This window comes from Electrophorus electricus, chromosome 14 (genome assembly GCF_041902795.1).
Source record: "Electrophorus electricus isolate QZ-2024a chromosome 14, ASM4190279v1, whole genome shotgun sequence".
NCBI lineage: Eukaryota > Metazoa > Chordata > Actinopteri > Gymnotiformes > Gymnotidae > Electrophorus > Electrophorus electricus.
In genome coordinates, this window is record NC_137510.1 from 4605001 (window position 1) to 4627500 (window position 22500).

Genomic DNA, 22500 nt, shown 5'->3' on the forward strand with positions numbered 1-22500 from the left:
CGTGTGTGTGTGTGTGTGTGTGTGACAGAGGGGACAATACAGACGTATGGTGAGTCATTTTCCAATTCAGTGGTTCCAAGAGGCCACAGAGACAAAGGAGACAGCCAGAGAACAGAGGGGATAGCGCTTCCAGAAATACAGGATACAACTACGAGGATGTGTGTGTGTGTGTGTGTGTGTGTGTGTGTGTGTGTGTGTGTGTGTGTGTGTGTTGGGGGTGGGGGTCTCTCCCTGTCTTTGGGGTGGACATCCCGCTCCCACACTGATGAAGGGCCAAAGTCTCTGTCTTTACCACAGGCAAGCAGAGACGTGCACAAACCTTCACAGAGACAAGCCAAAGGTGTGTGTGTGTGTGCACGCACATATACATGTGTGCGCGTGTGTGTTTTCTAGCGGATTTTCCAGGCGACTCTGCTGTACTCTATTTCCCATTGGCTCTGGGATCCCCATGGCAGAAGAGAAAAGGAAAACCAGAGGAGTCATCAGGCTGCCCCAGACACGTGAGACACAAACACACACACACACACACGCACACACACACACTCACACACACCTCTGTGATCCCAGCTGGTGGGGGAGGACTCCATACTCTTCTCCATGGTTTCTAAAACACCCAGCACTGCTCAAATTCCTCTCAGCACACTGGGACAATTCAGAGGTGTGCAACACACACTCCACTCTCCCTCCTCAGCTGTGCAACACACACTCCACTCTTCTGGGTCAGCAGGATGCTCCGAGCGGTTCCACCGGCCCAGGGATGCCGCGGGGCTTTGCGCGTCGCCATGACGACCCGCGTTTTCAGTTAAGCGCCAATCGTGAGTCACGGTCAAAATCTCCCTGGATCAGGAGCACGAATCCCACCTATGAGTCCCACACATTTTCTAAGGCCCACATTTTGGGACAACGTCCGCGCCGTATGGCAGGACGCTCTCCCGCTTTGGCCCGGGCCATTCGAGATGCACCGGGGACGCGTCTCCGACCCGCTGAAACCAATTTTGTGAGCCACGTTCGTAAGGAGAGGACATTTCTGGCCCAAGTACAAGCGCGAGCCCACTTCATCTTCACTAGCTCGGTGAGCACAGAAAGCGAACAGAGAACAGAACAGCTCCTAAAAACCTTGAGCTGTTTACAGTGGTGGTTTTTTAGAGACATACGGAGCTTTGAAATGCCCGGACTTTTAAACTGCAACAAGCCAGAGAAGGCCAAGTGGTTTTCAGTATGTGGGCTGAAGAAATTGGAGAATTAAACTGAAGTCAAACTAGCACATCTAGGGTCAAAATATGAGAGATTACGTCTTTTCTTCGAACCCGTTGAGCTGCATTATAAGAGACGCCATCAATAAGCCGTTACCGGGAAAACCACGACTCGGCGCCCTTCTGTATTCTTCAGTTACAATTAGTGTGACGGGCAGTTTGCGCGCGAGGGTGCGTGTGTGCGGGACCTGTGAGCATGCGTGCGGGACGAGCGTCCGGTTGTGCCAGCGGGACGTGAAGATAGTGAGACGACACTACGACTCACCTTTGACTGCCTCATCCACCACCTCCACGACTCGATCAATCTGCTGAACCTACACAGATAAAGCAAGGAGCAGAGGGAGAGATAGACAGAGATAGAACACAACAGAATGAGAGAGAGAGAGAGAGAGAGAATCAAATGACAGGATATCTACCCTGTACCTAGAGTATTCATAAACACGCCCCCCCACCCCCACCCCCGCGCCCACACACACTCAGCTTTTATGGATTTTCAATATCCAATCACGTGGCACTTTCACCCTGCCGCAAAACCCATCCTGCACCGAGACGGACAGGATCGAACACGCGATGACCGACACGGTCGGGGTCCGTGCGTGTGTGGGCCAGAGAGGGGTGGGTGGGGACACTTCAGACTGAGAGTATGGATAATAAACAAAGCCTGTAAAGAGACAAGTCACCCTTCCGACGCTGAGAGCCAAAGCCCTTTGGCTACTGCCGTTGCTGAGCGGGTTGCCATGTCCTTTAAAATCCCCACAAGTCAAGCTTAAATAACCAAAAGCAATTCAGATAAAGTAAGTGTGTGTCCGTGCTGTCAGGAGAGACGACGAAAACACAGGGAAGCACAACGCTGAAGACTTCCAACCGCAAAGATTTTATTGACGCAGTTTGACTGAGGATAAAGTAGAGAGTGGAGGTTTGCAGACAGACGCACAGATGCACAGCTAGGCGCTGGCTGGGTCACAACCCCCTACTCAGCGAGAGAAAGGGAGCGTTTGGGTCATCTCCGCATCTGTCAACGTCTGCGCCCCTCTGCAGTAAACAAACATGCTCCCTGGGCCCCGTGTGTAGGGGTTTAACTGGGTAAACGTGGGTCTTATACTGGGATGCTCGCTGCTTTCGGGGATGCAAACCATTCGTGGACTCGCGATGCCACCTGTGTACTGATGGTCAGGAGAGTAATCCTTCTGAAGATCCTTCGGAACATCCAGAACTTTGGTGACAAGCAGTCAAGATCCTTCTGAACATCCAGAACTTTGGTGAGGAGCAGTCAAGATCCTTCTGAACATCCAGAACTTTGGTGAGGAGCAGTCAAGATCTTTCTGGAGCCACTCTTGGCTACAGCTGAGACAGAGCACTAGAGCCTTGTCACTCATGTCCATCACGTCTGCCCTTATTGGCCGTATCATCCTTCTTTGGACCAATGGACAACATGCCATTATAAATATTTATAACTGCATGCGTACTGGTTTATGAGCATAAAGCCTCACCCATGAAGGGCCTCCTTTAAACAGCAAAGCGCCAAAAGGTGAGCGACACAACACTGCAGAAGACGCTGTTATTCTGGGAGCTCAGTCAGCAAAACAGCCACGGAGCTCAGAGACCGAGAGCTGCCTGAGCTAAAATACCCCGGGGAAGTTTGGTTGCGTTTGGGGCGGTTTGGGTACAACCTTTCAGCCGGCTCCGATTCGTGAATCTGTCCGGTCTCGGCATAGATGCCCGGCCACGGCGTGAGGGCTGAATCCACAGCCGGACATCCCTGCCGAAACACTGCACGGATGAGTAGAAAGAGTCGGGGGGTGAGAAAGAGAGAGAGAAGGGGAGAGAGAGAGAGAGAGAGAGAGAGAGACAGAGGACAAAAGAGCAAGAGAGAAATGGAGAACTGAAATATCATCCCCGGGGAACGTTTGACAGATACTCTGCCAACGTTTCATTTCTGCACAGGGACTGTACGATTGCAGAATTCGACCAATTGGCGGCAAACATGCTGTAATTGTGTTCTCTACCCCATGACTAAATAGCCGAGCAAGCTGTGCTCCCTCGTTCTTGCCCTCCCTCTCTCCTCCTGCTCCCTCACCTATGGAGACAGGGAGAGGCGCCACTCACACTTATGCCAGGCTATGTAACGCTAATCAATGGCCCCCTAACGGCACGGCTGTCTGGGTCTTCTCTGAGCAGCACGAGGTCGCTCGGAGTCGGACCACCCCTGCAGGGCCTGCCGGCTCGGCGGAACGGCCCACTGAAGCCGCAGAGCCAGCGGGGATACGTTCATCGAGCAGGATCTCTCGGAGGAGGGAATTGTGGGGGGGGGTGGGGCATAGCTGCTCTGCTCTTGGGTCAAGGAGGCTCCGCCCATAGCAGGGGGGGGGGGTTGTTTTCAAAGCACACTGACTCAACGTTAGGGTCGAGGGACCATTCAAAGTGCCGACGTGTTGTCTAGATGTAATGTAGCTGTGCTCGGCTAAGCTGGGAGGCATTTTATAACAAACAACATGGTTGCATAAAAAACATAAATAACAAAAATGAGAAAAACTATTATTTTTTTATATGTTCTCACTGCTTTCTTCCTTGAAGGTAAAGGCTGTTGCTGAGACTCACATGTCCAGGTTGTGTGTGTGTGTGTGTGTGTGTGTGTGTGTGAGAGAGAGACAGGGGGGTGGGGGGGGGGGTGTTTGGATATTCTAGGTCCGTGCTCAGGAACACATGCTCTCTGCTCCACTTTCAGTCATATATACACAAAAAGACATGAGTGGTGTGGATGCTTTTTTTGCAGGACACCACTACCACTTCTTGACCCCTGCCATACTGGGATTTAAAGTGCCTCCTTCTCTCCGCCCAGCTGGATGTAGCCAGAGGGAGACCGAGTTACTTTGGTGCGAGGGCGGTGCATGAAGGGTGCTACGCCCAAAGACTCTGGTTGGAGTCCCCCCTCTTCTTCTCTCAATCAAAGGTCAAATGGTGTTTTGAAAAAAAAAAAAGCCTCCATCAGTTTATCTAACCGGAGTGGTCGCTGTTCCCCAGGGAAGCACCACCGGCAGTCCCCGTTCGGGCTGGGTGGAGCTGTGGGGAGGAGATTACTACCCCATGCGTTGTCTCCACCTACCCTGGTGGCAGGGTGAGGGGAGATCTCGGGCAATCTCGCCCAGGAACCGTTCCGACTCGCTGTTCAGGTGTACGCGCAACAGTCTACCACGCCATGCACGGCGTAGTCGCGTGGGGAACCGACGGACGCGGCTGAGCCGCAGACCTGCGAGCAAGTGCGTGACGGCTCTTCAATCACGAGATTACATAACCCACTGATTAGGGTGAAAGAGCTCAAAAAAGCCTCCCGGGAACGTTCTCGAAAGTCAGGAAACAACCTAGGCAGAATATGCAAAGCAGAAGGCTCATTTGCATAAGGTGATGTCTCCAACGGTTAGGAAGGCGTGTCAGGGGATCGGCCAACCATCGCATCCTCGGCCTGGTGCGGGCAGAGGTTTCCTGGGCGTCTCTCGGTGAATAATCACGGAATGACGAGCCGGAAGCCCCGAGGCTCTCAGGTATTAACGGTGCCGAAGGCCTCGGTGAAAAGGCAAGCCCTGACAAAATCGCACTTTAATCTGCCGCTTTGATGTTTGTAGTTGAATAATTTTGCTCGTTTCCTACAGCATTTGCTTGTGTTTACCATGTGGATGCTCTACAGGGACAGGGCTCTTACCCCAATTATGCTCAGGCCCTTGAGGTAGTCCATTCTCGGCTGGGCCTGAGGAACGCAACCAGCCACCACCACAGTCTTGTTCTGATCTTGTGCCTTCCTGTGTGAGAGAGAGAGAGAGAGAGAGAGAGAGAGAGAGAGAGAGACAGAGGAGAGCATGGTGAGATCATGCAAGTGGGTACTCTGGAGCAGGTCTGTTGAAATGCTTTGAAGACATTCGAGTGAGAGGGAGACTTAAAAGGAAATGACACTTCACAACCAGCACTGCCTAAAGGGTGTGTCACGAAACATAAAACGCATTTCTCCCTCGGTTTTATGGCACACACACACACACACACACACACACACACACACACACACGCAAGCACGCACAGTGCTGCATGTTACAAAAAAAAAAGGAATTATGAATAACTGCAGAAATGCCTCTGTCTCTTTCCAGAGGTTCACTCTGATCTCCTGGTTAGCGTCCGAAAGCCGCATATGCGAGACGCAGCCGGCGGCCGTTGCGGTGAACTCCAGATGAACTCCTCGAGAACCGGAGCCACGGCAGTGCAGGCAACAAATCCAGAACCGGCCCATGTCGACAGAGCAGGAGGAGCGGGTAGCCAGGACAGCGGCTCTCCTCGTGAAGCTCCAGGCCAAGCCTGGCGGGCCATCGGGGGGCTCCCAAAGAGGCGGGTTACCCCAGAGGAACCAAGTTAGAACAGGAGACGCGCCTGAAACAAAACCCTGCAGGATGGCGGAGCAGGTCCAGGATCAGTGACTGATGAGTCTGCGGTACCACGAGCCGGCTGGTCGAAACCAGAGGCCTTGCGAGAGCGACTGGAGAACCACGGTGAGAAATGTGGCGTGAGAGGCAGGACCACGTCAAGAAACGGAGTGAGAGGGAGAAACAGGGCGAGAAACGTGGAGTGAGAAGGAGAAACAGGGAGTGAGAGGGAGAAACAGGGCGAGAAACGTGGAGTGAGGTCGAGAAACAGGGAGTGAGAGGGAGAAACAGGGCGAGAAACGTGGAGTGAGAGGGAGAAACAGGGAGTGAGAGGGAGAAACAGGGCGAGAAACGTGGAGTGAGAGGGAGAACCACTCTGTAGCAGCGAAGACGTCCCTGCGAGACGACAGATGGAGAGAGACGAAGGAAACGTCGCAGAAGACTCGGGGACGACAGGGCGTCTCCGAGCTGCCCGTCCCGTTAAAGCCTGGTCCACTTTAATAAAAGGGTTCAAGAGACAAGAGAGGTTAGAACGAACCTTTCGGGGTAAAAACTGTGCTGTGGGTGGGGGCAGGTGGGTAAAAAGGCCAAACCGTCAACACAGCGAGCCAGAACAGCACCTAACAGCTCGTGTTAGAAGTGCAGCGGAAAGGAGACTTGGGCGTCGGCGCAGTCGTCCGGTTGGCTCGCTCACGGGCTTCTGCGACACACGGTCCCACGGCTGCCACGGCAATGCGGTTTCCGAGTTGCATGTGCTGCAGCGCAAGAGGCAGGATACGTCTCAGGAAATAGCTAATTAGTGACTAGCCGCTAGGAGGGAAAGTCCCAGTTTTTGGACAGAAGACGTGCAAAGAAAAGAGGCGGAGGGTTTCTAACACACTGTGAAGACAACCGTCATATCCCGCATGAGCTCAGACCGAATACGACAACATTGTGCTGTGAGGGGAAAACCAGCTTTAAGCTGTGTGATCTGCCAAACACGGCTCATCCCGGGTACGATGACCCCGACAGGCTCGTTCACCCATCACCCGCATAACCGTCTGAATTCACACGCCACTGCTGCACTTCCTGCAGACGAATTTGACGTTGATGTCTTGACTGTTTTCATCAGGCGTATTCGCTCCAGAGCACTCTGCTATATGTGTGCAAACACGTTAAAAGGGCTACGGTGTGTGTGCATGCGCACGTGTGCTAAAGTCTTCCACCTCTCTCTGGAACAACACACAAAGTTCCTTGTGCCAATCTCAGCCAGCATTAAAATATACACACACACACACACACACACACACACACACACACAGAGACAACTACTCATTTAAGCATTCAGTGACTCACTATACCACACATCATAACTCATTTTAGGACAGCGTTCCTGCAGTGTCCGGACACTGTACTGTCGTGCTGTTTCCCACACAGGGAAGTGAAGAACTACACTCAAACTCCGCCATAGTTTCCATTTCCACTCGAAAACTCCCAGACTTTCAACGGACATGTCGGACTCGGCGAGACGTGCTGGAGACGTCAGCGCTCCCCCAACGCTGCCATCCCGCATTGCTGCTGGAGCTGTACGCGAGCGTGACGAGCCCCTGGAAACGGAGCCCGGAACGACGCGAGGCGTCATGAGAAATGCATGAGGTGTCATGAGAGACGCGGGACCTTCTCTGGTCCAGACGTCAGCGAGATGCGTGCAGACAGCCTGTCCACATGCATCCGCGCCGTTTCTGTGCTAGTGATCTTCACGTCTGCAGCCCACACCAGCCAGGGCTACACACATCAGTCTCTATGCTGTACCACAGGATGGAATGACAGCAGTCAGTGTGTTGGGGGAGAGAGAGTCGCGTGATTATGTCGGCAAAGGTGATCGCCACAACCCATGGCCCATTCTGATCTCTGTGGATATGTGCTATAGCAGAGGAGTTAACAGTGTGTGCGAGCGTGTGCAGTGGACCAGTGTCACCAGTGCTCTCCGCAGGGACACCGTTTAAACGGCTCCCGCTCTGGCCCAGGACACGCCACACGCCAAAGCAACAACAAGCAAAGTTTTCCCGCCGCATGCCGCATTCTGGGACTGCACCGTGCCAGACGTGAGCCGGGTGCGGATTGATGCGCAGGAGCCATCTGCTTTCCTTAATGGCTCGCCAGTCAAAACGCGGATGTTCTGACACCGCGAGAGTCTGGCACGCGGTCACGGCCCACAACAACCACAGGTCGAAAGGTGATAGTGGTATCTTAAAAGAAACGTTAGCCCAAAAGACCACCGCAGCTTGTAAAAAGAAACAAAACGAGGGTCTGGCAGATAACGGCAGCTAACTCGACTAACCGCGACTAACACCAGGTTCCTGACGTGCTTAGTCAAGCTATCGCTTTTAGAATCGATATTACTAATATTAGTACAAAGTGTGTTTGCGGCACAACTCTAATAAACCCAGGATAAAGGATTTAAGGCCTTCGGAAGTTCTTGCATGTAAGCCGCGTTGTAACAAGGAGCGAGCGGAAGATGAAATGGCGGGAACGTTAGCAGTGATAAACCTGCCAGGCAGCGCTATCGTTCTGATCTGTGTCCCTGTGGAAACAGCTCAGCGCTCCTGTTGACACAAAGCTGATTGCTGTACAGGGGCGAGAGAATCGTCTCCAGGTTCCATCGCTGAATGTAAACGCATGGTTATGGGTAGTGGTGTGGAATAATTCTGTGCAGAAGTAAAATGACAGGCCCCCGGTCCTCCTTGCAGGCTGCTATACAACTTTACCCTGACCTCACCTTACATCCGTTAGCTCTCTGTACGTGGGCCAGCAGGCGAGACGTGGACGAGCGACGGAGCAGCCAAGGCTGAGATGAGGTCAGTGGGGAAGGAAGCAATCAATCAACCAATCAGGACAGACGGATCGATGAATAAATAACATACTTGACTGATCCCCGGCAACTGCATTGTCGCAACCCACAATGGATCCAACAAGTCTCCGGGCAGTAGACAGAGACATAAGAAGTGATCATTAGATGGCAGGCGTTATGAAGTGCTTATGAAGCATTACGATTGCAGAATATCAAGTGGTTATGTAGCGTCTGGGCGGAGACCAACAGCTACTACGGGGCCGAGCCTCTTGTGCAGGGGAACTGTCGTGGCACGCTCGCTTCTGTGCACCATCGTCGCTGTGTTCTTTCGCCGTTTGCTTGCCACTTCCCGGGAGGACGGATAAGAGATCGTGGGAGGAACGGGGCACCTGTGCGCCGATGCAGGTGAGGTGCCCAGCGAAACATGTCTGCGGTGCAAGACGCGTCATCTGCTGCGTCACAGGTAGTCATTGCTAAGGCAGGACACAAATCACATTACAGTAGCTTAACTTTTCAAGAGTTGCCCCCCACCCCGGCATTCAATATTACCCTATTCTCTGCACCCTCCCCGGTATTCAATATTACCCCATCAAGCTCCTGCCAGCCCTGGGCGGTACCCGACGGTGGTCCATTTCAGGTTAATGATGCATACCAAATAACCTGATAACACCTTAGCTCAGTGGAAAAGGACAGAAGGAGCCACGGCTGCAGGCTGTCACACAGAACTGTCCTTCAGGTTAAACGTATCGACTTGCTTCATTTCCTGGAGCTCAGACCTGCTCTAAACATACAGGAAAATTTGTTTTCTACCCGTACCGAAGGCTGAACTTCTGTCTGACTGCATTGACGTTTCAATTATTTCAACCCCAGCGACACAATTTCCACTACGGAATTATTTATCATTTTGTGTTTATACGCCGAGATGTCGATGACAGTATTGGTGAAGGCGGTTAGCTCAGAATACCTAGACATGGCCTTGAGCAAACGCGGGCGCGTGCGTGCGCTCTCTCATCTTAGAGGACTTCACAAAGGTTGGCCGAAACATTAAGGCTGGCACACGTAGAATAAAAACACGTGCGGCGGAGTTTTACCACTTCACGCGTCGGCGCGCTCGGCTGCTTTTAACCTCGCTTGCGGACGGATGAAAGGCTCAGAGCTTGCAAAAGCTACGCCGCTCCCTGCCAACGTCGCGCACTTCGCATTCTCACTCCGTGCGGGTCTCGAGCGCGGACTAACGTGGACAATCGGCATCAGGGAGCTCGTTCAAAATCTGCAATTTCCTACATGGTGAGTACGAATAAAAGGTCAGATATCAAAAAATAAAAAATAAAAAAGGCTCAAACGACTTTAGAAGCTGTTTTGTTTTTTTTTCACATTCACTCTACCGGAGGCAAGTCTGAAAGGGCAAAAAAACCCAAAAAACCCACTATATTACTCTGATACTAGAATCAAACGCGCCTCCCCTCCTAGGCCGACTTAGCCCGTAAGGTGTTCCTAGAGTATCTCTGGCTGGTTGGAGCTCAGGACTGAGAAGGAGCAGAGGAAGCCACGATGCGCTCAGGAGCAGACTCCTTCACCTCTGCTTAGTTATTCGTCATGGCGATGACCTCCACGCACAGGGGTGCATGAATGATGCATTAGGACAGACGCATTCTCTGCTCCACCCTACACCACCCTCGGCTGGGACAGGCACGGACAGCCCCCTTCTCCCCAAGATAACAGGACGCTAACACAATAAACATGCAAATGAGCTTTATTAAAAAGACATCAGGACTTGGGAGAAACGGGCCCAGCACTGGGAGCGCAGTCCTGTTTAATTGTGGGTAATAAATGCGAACGTGGGAAATGTCACGTCAGAGGAAAGGGCGTCCCCCCCCCCCGTTTGGCTGCTCCCTGGTAGATTCATTTAAGGCTAATAACCGACAGCTGATAAGCGAGTGCACATGAAACTGAACAACGGGCACCGTGATTGGTCATGTCTGTGACGGAGATGATGGATGAACCGGCCAGTGAGTTCTGATTTCCCGTCAGTGGGCGTTGAGTGTACCGGGAGACGTAGTTACATAAATATCACATGCACAGCGCGAGTCTCTTTATTTTTAGGATTGCTGCTCAAACTGATTTTTTCTTTTATTACATTCAAGTATTTTCCCAACGAGCCCTGATACCAGGTCCGGTTCTGAGTGTTTTTTTTGTTTTGTTTTGTTTTTTTTAATATATACAATATATAAAATAATACATCTTTGCCAGCTAAAAACACTTCACAAATGATCAACTTTGTCCAAAAATTAGAAGCACAATGAAAATAAAAATACTTTAGTGTTGTCCCTGGAGGCCGTGCGAATGGGACATCTGTGATGCGGCTGGCACATAGATTCAACCTCAGAGTGGAGAACAGGGGACACAGTGGCGAGTGTGTGCACGTGTGTGTGTGTAGAAACTTTAATGTTTTCAGAGGCAGAGGGGTGGCGACACACATCTGCCGAGTGCAGGCAAAGCGTCCTTTGGAGACAATGCGCACCAGCCGGGACCTGGCTGGGCTACTGATTTCGCTAAGCGATACCCCCGTTGCACCCAGTGGCTCGACCTCGTGCCTCAGGCTAATAGGAAGGCCCAGGAGCCCCCGGCTCAAAGATGAGATGGACCGCGTAGATGCGGTCTGTCCTGCTGGAAAGCCAAGGAGTCTGCGCTTTTAGAAGCCAACACAAAGAGACTTTGAGGGGAGCGTGTGTGTGTGTGTGTGTGTGTGTGTGTGTGTGTGTGTGTGCGCGTGTGTGTGTGTGTGTTTAGGTGTTTGAAGACCTTGAAGCCTAGGACGGTCCCCGTGGACAGTACTTTACATTTGACAGAACTTGGTTAGGATGAGAAGTTCTCAGCAAGGAGCCTCTATTCCAGTGTCCAGAAGACAGACCGTAGGGGGCTTTAAGGCCAGTGTCCAAGGTCTGAGGGGCTTCTCTGGAGATCTGCAAAGCCACTTGAGAAGCCCATTGTATCTCTTAGTCAGGGACCTTTTAGAACAGTCACACTTTCTGAACGCTCAAAAAAACATTCTCAGTAGTGCCAGTAGTTCTTGTTACGGTGTAGAAGGGTGCAGGGTGATGGAGTCTACAGAGTGGTGGTGGTGGTGGAGCAGGTGATGGAGTCTACAGCGTGGTGGTGGTGGAGCAGGTGATGGAGTCTACAGAGTGGTGTTGGTGGTGGAGCAGGTGATGGAGTCTACAGAGTGGTGGTGGTGATGGTGGAGCAGGGTGATGGTGTCTACAGTGGTGGTGCTGGTGGAGGAGGTGATGGTGTCTACAAAGTGGTGGGGGTGGAGCAGGTGATGGAGTCTACAGTGTGGTGGTGGTGGTGGTGGAGGTTATGGTGTCTACAGAGTGGTGGTGGTGGAGCAGGTGATGGTGTCTACAGAGTGGTGGTGGTGGAGCAGGTGATGGAGTCTACAGAGTGGTGGTGGTGGAGCAGGGGATGGTGTCTACAGAGTGGTGGTGGTGGAGCAGGTGATGGAGTCTACAGAGTGGTGGTGGTGGTGGAGCAGGGTGATGGAGTCTACAGAGTGGTGGTGGAGCAGGGGATGGCGTCTACAGAGTGGTGGTAGTGGTGGAGCAGGAGTTTTTACTGCCTCATAATGTAAAGTATCCTCAGGCCTCCCACAAGGGGCAGTAGAGAGGAGAACCCCCCCACCACCACCCCCCACCACCACCACAACAAAACAAAAAACCCAACATGGCTCAACACTAAAAAGTCCTTCACCCTCCACCCCCTCCCCAGTCATTACCTCAGCTTCCATTTCCTATGAAATAATGCAGCAGGGCTCAGCGCGAGGGCCGTTCTTTTCCTTTTCAGAGGATCCTTATTTATTCCAGACAGCATTCTTATTGGGGGGGAAAAAGTCCAAAAGCTCACGCGATGCCAGCTGCCTAATTAAATCGCTATTCAGCAGCGCTCCCTGAAAAATTAATTATTGGAATGAAAAACTGCTATTTTTTTCCTTTCCTCGGGAAAAATACAAATAAGGGCGGGGGGGGGGGGGGGGGGTGCTAGCAATTAAACAGAAGGTTCAAGGCAAGGTTCATTACATTAAGCTGGGGGGGTGGTGTAGAAGATTTTAATAAAACAGACCCCGCTAGCCGCACTTGTTAGCAGCGCGGCGTGGTCCCCCCCCCTCCCCCCTCCCACCCTGGGCCGGATGAAAAGCGCTCGGCACGGCCTTTGTTCTCGAACGTCCCCCCATTCCGTTCGTTCTGGCTCCGAGCGGCCCCCCTCTCGTTACAAGCTGGAGTGGCGTAGTGAGAGAGAGAGTCAGACACAAAGACCCCGTCTTTAAAAACACGGATTCCTGCTTCTCTGCCTCGTTCATCTTTCCGCGCGGCGCTGCAAGATCCCTGCCTAAAGGGGCATGGAGAAAAGAGAGGAAAACCCTGCACGTCTAACCACATTTAATAAGCGCTTTGATAATTTATAGCAGGATGGTGTGTGTGACGGCCAACGCTTGGACAACGCCACAGCGATGGGTGAATGCTTCGGGGTGTGTGTGTGTGTGTGTGTGTGTGTGTGGCGCAGTAGCCCTGTGCGCCAAGATCTTGTCTTGGCACATTGGGGGGAGGGGAACCATTGCTCGGTTCCCACATATCCGCCATGTGCACCGACGGGGTAGTGTAAAGGAGCAATTCCAAGGTGACAGGGGCATCGGGCGTGGGGTGGGGGGGGTACCTGCACGAGGACACCCGAGTCCTTCCCACTCAGGGATGCTGATTGGTCGTCCTCCTCTCTGGGCTGACCTTGCAGGGCCAACTGTGCCGTTTAACACCATGCCTCCTCCCCAGCAGCAGGGGGCAGCGGCGAGACCCGCCCAGAGCAAAACGAGGCACTCCTGCGTATTAAGGCCTCAACAGGCTCTCACGTGCATGCACACAACCCCCCCCCCCCCCCCCAAATGAGTCTCATTGCCTTCTCCACTTTTATACAAGCGGGAAATAAAAACAGCGCGGCCATCGCAGGTGCGCGGCTCAAACGCGGCCGAGGAGCATGGAGGCCGACGAGGTGCGGCGAGGTTGTCAGCAGCGATCCTCGTTAGGAAGTCATGGACAAGCCCCAGAGGGGTGGGAGCAGGAGCAGAGGAGGATGGGGGATGAGGAGAAGCAAGGGAACGAGACAATGAGAGAGAGAGAGAGAGAGAGAGAGAGAGAGAGAGAAAAGAAACAGAAACAAAAGTGTGAATAAGAGGGCAGGGCTGAAGGGGGAGTGGCTGGCTTTAGACTCAGAGCTGCAGTGCAGCATTTACTGTAAACAACCACGTCCCTGATGAGAGGAGGCCACACACACACACACACACACCCACACACCCCCACACACACCACACACACACACACACACACACACACACACACACACACACACACACACACACACACACCCACTCCTGGATGTTTTGCATTCAAGCGCAAACCAGAGCCAGCAACGCGCTCAGGCAGTTCCCCACCCTAACCCAACCCTAACCATAACCCTAACTCTAACCATAACCCTAACCCCAACCCTAACCCAACTCTAACCATAATGCTAGCCCTAACCATAACCATAATGTTAACTCTAATCCTAACCTTAACCCCAAGCCTAACTCTAACCATAATTCCAACTCTAACCCCAACCCCAACCTGCAGCCCTTCACCTTTAAACTCTCCACTGCTCAGGCATTACAGAACTTCCTCACTGCAGTCAAGGAGAACCTGGCCTGGTACTCCACGGCCCACATCGGTAAAGCAGAACTAGAGGAGATCAAACTGCAGAAAGTGAGGGTTGCGCTCTACTACATGGTGGCATCATTACGGAGAGGCTGCGAAGACATACACAAGCCGAAACAAGGTAAACAGCGAAGACGGACAGACAGAAAGAGGGAAAGAGAGAGAGAGAGAGAAAGGGGAGGGTGAGGTGGAGATGGAGAGGAAGAGAGAGCGACGGAGGGGAAGAGACACAACGTGGACTAATTGCCAGCCCCATTAGATCCTGATCTGCTGGTGTTTGATAAGTGTGTGTGTGTGTGGGCGGATCAGGCAGCACTCTGGTGGCCGTGCTGTGCTGGAAGGGAGACACTTTGTAATTAGACGCATTAAAGCAGTTCTAAACGAGGCCCGGTCAGCCAGCACGGATGCTCCCTGTTACAGAGGCCGTTGTTTTCCCAGAGTACCGCAGGATACGCGAGTCTTTCGCCCACCTCGGTTCAACTATAGTCCCTCGTCAAGTCTGGACTGAGTCGTGTGGAAAGGGCTCACTTCCAAAAAAAAAGAAAAAAAGATAAATAATTTAATAAAATACCGAAGAGGAAAATAGTGCAAAAATCAAAACAATTTTTTTTTGCCATTTTATACACTTCCCACGATGATTAGGTTAAAAACATTTTCAATAATTCAGGGTGACTCTTTTCAAGCTCCCACTGCCTGAAAAACAACACGTTTTTCTACAGACTCCAAAACTATCAAAGCTATTTGGAAACCTCTTGAGCATTTAACGCTGACCTTCTGGGGCGAGCCGAACCAAGTCCACCGGTACGCTCAATAAACAATCGGAGCAGCCACGTGATCCAGGCCTTTTCATCACGGACAGGGAAAGGGACCGGCGTGTAAACAAACAATGACACCATCGGAGCAGGAAGAATGCTCGGAACGCTACCGTGTCTCAGATCTCGGGTTCGTCTCCCTGGGTCTCACTAAGAAGCCTTTAGTGACCGCTCCACAGGAAGGGAGAGGAAAAGGTTAAACGTAACACACGCACACGCACCTGTGGGACAGGTGTCTGGCTTAGCCAAATTGCAGAGATTTGGGTCAAATGTGGAATAAGTGCACATTTCTGTAAGAGTTCATTTCTTCATATAAATGTGGAAATGCGTTCTGGTCTTAGGAGCGGTACCGTAATGGCTGTAGGTAATGTTCTGAGCTAAATTAAATCCTTCTCCCATTACCAAAGACTTGAAGGCTTTGAGACTCGAACAGTGAATTCAGTGTGATAAACCATAGGGCGACACGCCGGGGTAATACGTGGGCCGAGGTAATATTTCAATCACTCGGCGCTATGAAATAAATTAAAAGTTACCTGAGCTGTATAATAACAATAATAAGGAGTGACGCCACCCCGGTGGTCACAGCAAGCAGAACAAGGCCTGCCACAAGCCACACTCTGACCGGTGGTGTGCGCTGTATGAAGCACACACACAGACACACACAGATACACTTCTAGCCTTTATTCAAGAATAGCAACACCACTGGCTCCTTTTGCCTTCTGCTTTCCTTTCTATCCGATGGGACATGTCCTGTCCCTAGAGATGAGACATTGGTGTGGGGACAAACCTCCCCCGAGTGTTCTGGACGAGAGTGAGCAGGAGTTTTTGCAGCTGCTCCCGGAGAGAGCTGGCCTCTTAAGGACGGCTTGTACAAACAACAGTTACTTCTCAAAAGATCGATCACACACACTTCTACGCCGAACGGACCAAAGCTGGCTTCCGTTACACACACTAGATCGGTAACCGACGGACGGGACGTCACGTGGCGCACGAAGCCAGCTGGTCCGACTTGGGTTCGCCTTGAGAATATTCTCCTTTTGCACTCCGCAACGCAGATTAACAGCGACGTCTGCGTCTGAATGAAGAGCAGAGATTCTGTGAGTTGGGAGCCTTGGTTCGGAGGCGCTTCAACACTCGAAAACCTCAAAGCCCGCTGGAATCGAAACGGGAAAGACAACCGTCAAGGCCCGCAGCCTTTCAGAGAGCGGTGACAAACTTCGGAACTCAATTTCGTTCTGGCTTCTCCACATAAAAGCAGCCAGGCGCCTTTGTGCCCTCTGGGAATTTCATAGCTCCAGGGATCCAAAGGGGGGGGGAGAAATCAATTCTAAACACCTTGAAGATTTTCTTCAATGCAGCGTTAAATTGTCCAGAGATACAAGGCCTTCGCTGGGCTGCAGTCAATGGATGCCATCAAGGTGGACTTCAGTCATCAGGGTCTCGACTATCGCTGGGCAAAATCGCCCCATTCAGCTAACCGAAGTCATTTCAAACGCCCTTCTCCTGATTAAGATCTCAGAGAGGAGAAAGGCTGCAGTGGGCACGCCAAACTACGCCAGCCCTCAGGTCCAGATGAGTGACACAGAGAGTCCGGGGTGTGTGTGATGGGGAGGGGCAAACCGGGTCTGAAGCAAACAAAGAGGCACGGGGCTGGCAGCACGGTCCGGCCCGCAGGTCAACGTCGGAGTGCGTCAGGGCCGGGCCCCTCCACGCCACGGCTGCGATAACGCAGCATTGGCGCTCCCGGTGGCCTGCAGGGGGAATGACGGCGGGCCGGGAACGTGGCATGGTGCGGTGTGCCAGACACTCCGCCTCGCCTCTGCCGGGAATCGCATGGAGCTTTCCGGAAGAGAAGCGAATATTCGTCTAGGGGGGCGGACTATAAACACACTAAAAGCGTTCTCCTTGCCACCTCCGACCACGCCGGGCAGGTCTCGTTGCCAGGCTGCCGGCGCTTAAACATGCCACCTCAGTGCCAGAGGAGCTCCTGGCCTGCGGAGATCCGCTCCGTTTTTGGCAGCGTGTGGCGGAGCTCGCCTCCTCTCCGTGCGACCACGAGCTGGCTCCGCTTCACTCCGAAAGGGCCAGACTGGGGATAGCGGGCGAGTCCGTGCACGCGAGGGAGCCACAGCGGGACACAGGGCCAGTGGCGCCGGGGGAGCTGCCTGAGCTCGGAGAGTAAACACCCAGAATGCAGCAGGTGGCCGACGGCTGGCTGCTCTTCTCGTAGGTCTGATAACACTGCAACGAGCTGGCAAAGGTTCCCGAGGCAACGCAGGTGGCCCATTTTATCTGGAACAATTGTTAGCATTAAACATACATGCAGTTTTTTATATATTTTTATTATATTTGTATATATATATTTGTATATATATATATATATATATATATATAGCCCCAGTAAAGTATACTGTAGTAATTATAGTAATTATTCTTTAGTGAGTAACTATTCTTTATCTGCAAGATAAAAGCCATTGCTTTTCTATGGTAACTTTTCTCTTTTACCACATAAACAATACCTTTTCCACATGCTAGTGTTCAGAGTTTCCCCGTATCAGTTGCCAGTGAACCCTGTGCATCCAACCCAAGCTGTTTAAGAGTCTTTTAATGCCTGCAGACATGCTAATAGCTAATACTGATCACACCGCCGTGTGCATAAATCAAAGGGCACTAAATCTTTGGGTGGTTTAATCACACAGGCACAGAGACGCGCGCTCGCACAGAGAGAGAGAGAGAGAGAGAGAGAGAGAGAGAGACTATAGTCAGATTCTGGAAGTAAACATTAGGAGAGAGAGACTATAGTCAGATTCTGGAAGTAAACATTAGGAGAGAGAGACTATAGTCAGATTCTGGAAGTAAACATTAGGAGAGAGAGACTATAGTCAGATTCTGGAAGTAAACATTAGGAGAGAGGTAATGGCTGTAAACTATACGATGGGTTGTGCAATTCCAGCAAGTAAAATAAAAGGACAGACAGACAAACAGGTAAAAAGAAGCATCAGGTGCTTTTCCAACAAATGAAGGACCTTTTTAAATGTGCCACAGACTAGAAAACTGTCCTGGCACAGTTAGCTTGGCTTAGCTGAATAAGGATAGTTCGGGACACGGAACTGACATACCGTGATCCCTCAGTTGTCACTTCCTTCAAATGCAAATCCCTCTAAAACAGGGAGGGAAAACGAATTAGTTACAAAACAGTATTTCTGCCCCTAAAAAGGCGTGTTTCTGAAGAGAGGGGTAGTTCCAAGTTTTCGAGCCTCAAACGCAACCTGTAAGTAGCCAGATGTGCTACCTGACCTTGTTTTTTCAGTTGCTCTTACACTGAAAGATACAGTTTTGTATCCAACAAGTTTAAATGAATTTCTGTTGTTGTCAAGATTGAAAGCCAGTAGTTAGCATAGCTAACTTTAGGTAACAGCATAGCTACGCTAACTAAATATGACCTAGTATGATATTTACATGGAGGAATTAATTTTTCTTGCCATGTCCCATTCAAATAAATAGCATGTGTTGTCATATTAACATACAATATAAGATGTATTTGTTGACCCCTTGGTCAGGTAAATATTTAACTTACAGTAAATCAAGATACAGCTCAGCAGCTTGCTAGCTAATTTGTTTGCTTGGCAATATCCACTTTCTTACTAGTTTGCTCCTTTTTGCTTCACCAGCATTGAAGCGGAAACAACCGTCATTTGCAAAAACGTCCAGTTAGACTGTTAATCAGTTCTGCTTGCGAACTAAAAGACCTTTCAGCGCAGGCACAGACATATATGGTCGGACGGCCAAACGCTCCATCCATCCGTTACTCCAGTTACCTAGCGATCGGTCTTCAGCCGTTCATTTCACATGAGCCATCACGGTGCCTGGCCATAAACCAGCCAATCAGAGCAGAGCTCATCAATTATTCATGAGCCCACAAAAAAAAAAGATTGCTTAAATATAAATAAATACACAAAAAGCCGGCTTATTTCATTATAGGGCCGAATCATGGGGTTGTAAATGGGGTGTGTAAAACCGCATCTGGGCATTTTCACCACGACCACAGTCACAAAGCTTCTATATAGACACGAGAGAGCAATATAAAAACACTGAATAAATGCAGTAAAGGGCACCTTTAAACAAATACTATGAATTTCTGATTTAATGACGCTGAGAGCAGATTGGTGGATCTGGATGGCAGGGGAAGCTTCACAATTCCATTCATTTTTTTTGGCCCTCTACAGCTCCGGGCCCCGCTGCACCGGAAAGAAAAACGTTGCTCACGCAACTCCCAGTTCTACTTCACAGGGAGAGACAGCCGAGATCGCAATATCCGCTCTAAATAGAGGCCTGTACGTGCAGATCCATGGTTTCAGATTATTAACCATTTGGTCTGCATGCATCCAAGTCAAAAGATCATCAGAGAAGCTCTAATGAGATACGAGAGAGAATGGGACGAATTGCATGTTGGACGAAGTTTCGGGTCCGATACCGACACACAGATCTGGCAGGCAGAGTGGACTAGCGAGGGACACCACTGCTGATTAGACACTGGCTCCAACCGAGGACCCAGACCATCCCAGTCCATCCCAGTAAGCCTCCAGCAGTGAACACTACGGCCAGAACCAGGCAGATGTTACAGATGGAACGATACAGGCCACGTCGTGTCAAAGGTCATAGCTGGCAGAGGCTGCACTCCTACTGTGATGCATGAAAGCAAATGGTTTTAACCTTCCTGGGTGTCGGTTGTATAAATGGAATAACCTCACGTGTGCGTGCACGCGTGTGAGAGAGAGCTCCCTAACAAGTTCTGAGGGGCTATCTCTTTAAGACAGCGACTCTGGCAAGCTTGAGTGCCCAGGCTTCAGAAGTGAAGAGAAACTTTACAAGGCTGAGAAGACAGCAAGACAATGGAAGCAGGAGAGAGAGACAGAGAGAAAGAAAGGAAGCTAGATAAAAAGGAAGAGGATGAGTTGTTTCAGGCTGTGATCAGCAACATTTCGGCCCGAGCGAGCGTGTGGCGGCTAATTAGCGCCGGCAGCCCAAGAGCTCACCTGGACCAGCACCGGGACGCACAGACGTACACGATCGGAGCCCGGCAGGCCACCGGGGTCCCTTCGGCGCCTTTGGGCTGCACTCGGCTCTCGTGAGCCGGGCATGCACGACCCTGGTTGCTTCGATCACAGCCGTGCGCAGGGAGGAAAGACGATGGCTTGTCCTGTAATTATAGCACACGCTACAGCTGCTCCGCCCGGGCACGCGTGCTCGTGCACAGACTGGTGAACAGACACCAGTGCGCCGGAGGCCAAAGGAGGTGCTTGGGTAGCCTCCTGGCTCCGCCTGCATAGAGCTTGTGAGCGAATGGATCGACGAGTCAGCACAAGAATTTTCGATCCGATTCGTCGTCGTGCGGCAGTCGACCCGCTCTTCGGGCGAGGTGGCAGACGGTGATCACACCTTCGGCGTCGTGGCGCGCCGGGGCAGAGCTGTAGCACTTGCGTCTGCCTTTTCTTCTGTCTCTGTGTTTGACGAACACGGCAGCCGTAGTGCGGCGCCTCCACAAAAATCCACCGAAGAAGCGGTAATAAGGGAGAAGACGGAACAAATTCGGTTTGCAATGTGAACACATGAAACTCAAAATAGTGACTAAAACACCACAGTCTCCCCAGATGAGAGTTTTGGGATGGAGTTCAGAGCTTTCTCCACAACAACAAGGACATCGTTGTATACAGACGCACACAGGAGCCGGAGGCCCGACGGCTGGAAGCGCTGCCGCGTCTGCTGCGTGACAGACACTCAGAGGTTTACAAACAAAGAGCCTCTATTCTGCCTCTCACGTGGCGCCATGGTTATCTGCCCTTCCAGAGGCCAGACAGCCCCGAGGACACACGACTCCGACGTCAGCGGAGTGAAGCCGGGGTGCTGGTCTAAGTACAAGAGGAAAGTTAAACACCTTCACAGTGTGTGTTTGGATCCAGGTGAATGAGCACTACAGGTTCAGTGTTCACACACCCACACACGCACTCTCTGCTCTAGATGCCATCCCGTCAGGTCAGATAAGACGCCACATGTCCCTGGTCATTCCTGACCTGTTTTGTCTCTCTTCATCTCCAGCTTGTTCCTCCCAATTCGTCTCCACTGTTCTCCCGACATCGCTCCCTCAAAAAACATCCGAAACAGCCCCGTCAACACCAGTGGGGCCTGGGGGAGTGGGTGTTTGTACGGAACACGGTTCAGGAATGACCGCCCGACACCATCACTTAAATGCATACGGTACTGCATGCCATTAAGCTACATGAAACTGGAGTGGATCGAAGACTATTAGAGCATCCTTTATGAAGCCTCTATGAAGCTATGGCCCATGCACTTCAATGACCGACAGAAGAGGATGTGGTAGCCCTGTGGTTAGTGCACTTGACTAACAATTGGAAGGTTGCTAGTTCAAAACCCAGCACTGCCAAGTTGCCACTGTTGTGCCCCTGAGCAAGGCCCTTAACCCTGAATTGCTCAAGTTGTACTCAATCATAATTGTAAGACACTTTGGATAAAAGTGTCAGCTAAATGCCGTAAATGTAATGAAAGAGGACTCTCTCCCAGTTTGTTTTTCTGTCTGCACACTAATTCTCCTAGATTTAGCCATTTTGTTTGGGAAAAGGTGTTAAGAGGCAGGAAAGAATGATCTTAAGTGTATAGCACCCCAGGAAGCTGACATCACCGAAGATCAAATCATTATCGTTACTGCACTGACCGCCAAACACGGCCAGGCTGCAGGGACTCGCTAACCACCGCAGATGTGACTCCTCTTCCAGGGGTCACAAATGGGCCCTGACCCTGCCTCCAGCGGAACGCTAGGAGCTAATTAGTGCCGGTTACTGGTCGGACGAGGGCGGAACGAGGCTGCCCTCACTAATAGCCGTTAACTTCCGTGAAGCCGGGGGGCCAAGGCTGGCATTGATTCCCCCTCCTGATGCCACTGCGGGCCGAGAGGAGGGGAAAAAGAACGAAACAAGGCCGGAGAAACCCTTCCCACCACGGCACGCCACCGCCCCACGGTGTGGAGAGCGTGCGACGGGCGGATCAAACCCCGCGACGCGAAGGAGCGCCCGTCCACGCGCTAACCACACCCCCCAGTCATGTCAGGCGGGGGCAGCGATTGGACGGATCGCCCTCGCTTCTCCTCTCCTCTCCTCTCCTCTCCTCGCTCCTTCGCCCCCCGGCACGCTCCGCCAGTCCTCTCCCTCTCGTGTTTTGGCTCGGCCTCGCCATCCCGTCATCCCCACGGCCTCGCCGACATTCCGCCCAGCCCAGTTATGCTAATGCAGGAGAGACGATCACAGCCTCCCCCTCCGCTGCGGGGACACGCGGAAATTTGGGGGGAACAGCCCGAAGTTGACCAAAAATAAACAACTCGCAGCCGAGTCTGGAAAACGCTTCCGTTAATAACAGCTGCCTCCAACTATGATTATCTTACTTGAAAGAACA

General features: G+C 51.7%; 1 protein-coding gene across 5 annotated transcripts in view; it reads right to left on the reverse strand.

Moving 5' to 3' along the window:
- Nucleotides 1-22500, reverse strand: part of cdkal1 (CDK5 regulatory subunit associated protein 1-like 1) — a 205495-nt gene that overhangs the window by 137055 nt on the left and 45940 nt on the right. For all 5 annotated transcript variants that reach the window (XM_081695706.1, XM_035530938.2, XM_035530937.2 and 2 more), the window contains 2 exons: nt 4951-5047; nt 1519-1567 (listed from right to left, as the gene is read on the reverse strand). In XM_081695706.1, the coding sequence (XP_081551832.1) occupies nt 1519-1567; nt 4951-5047 (146 nt within the window). The remainder of the gene's footprint in view (nt 1-1518; nt 1568-4950; nt 5048-22500) is intronic.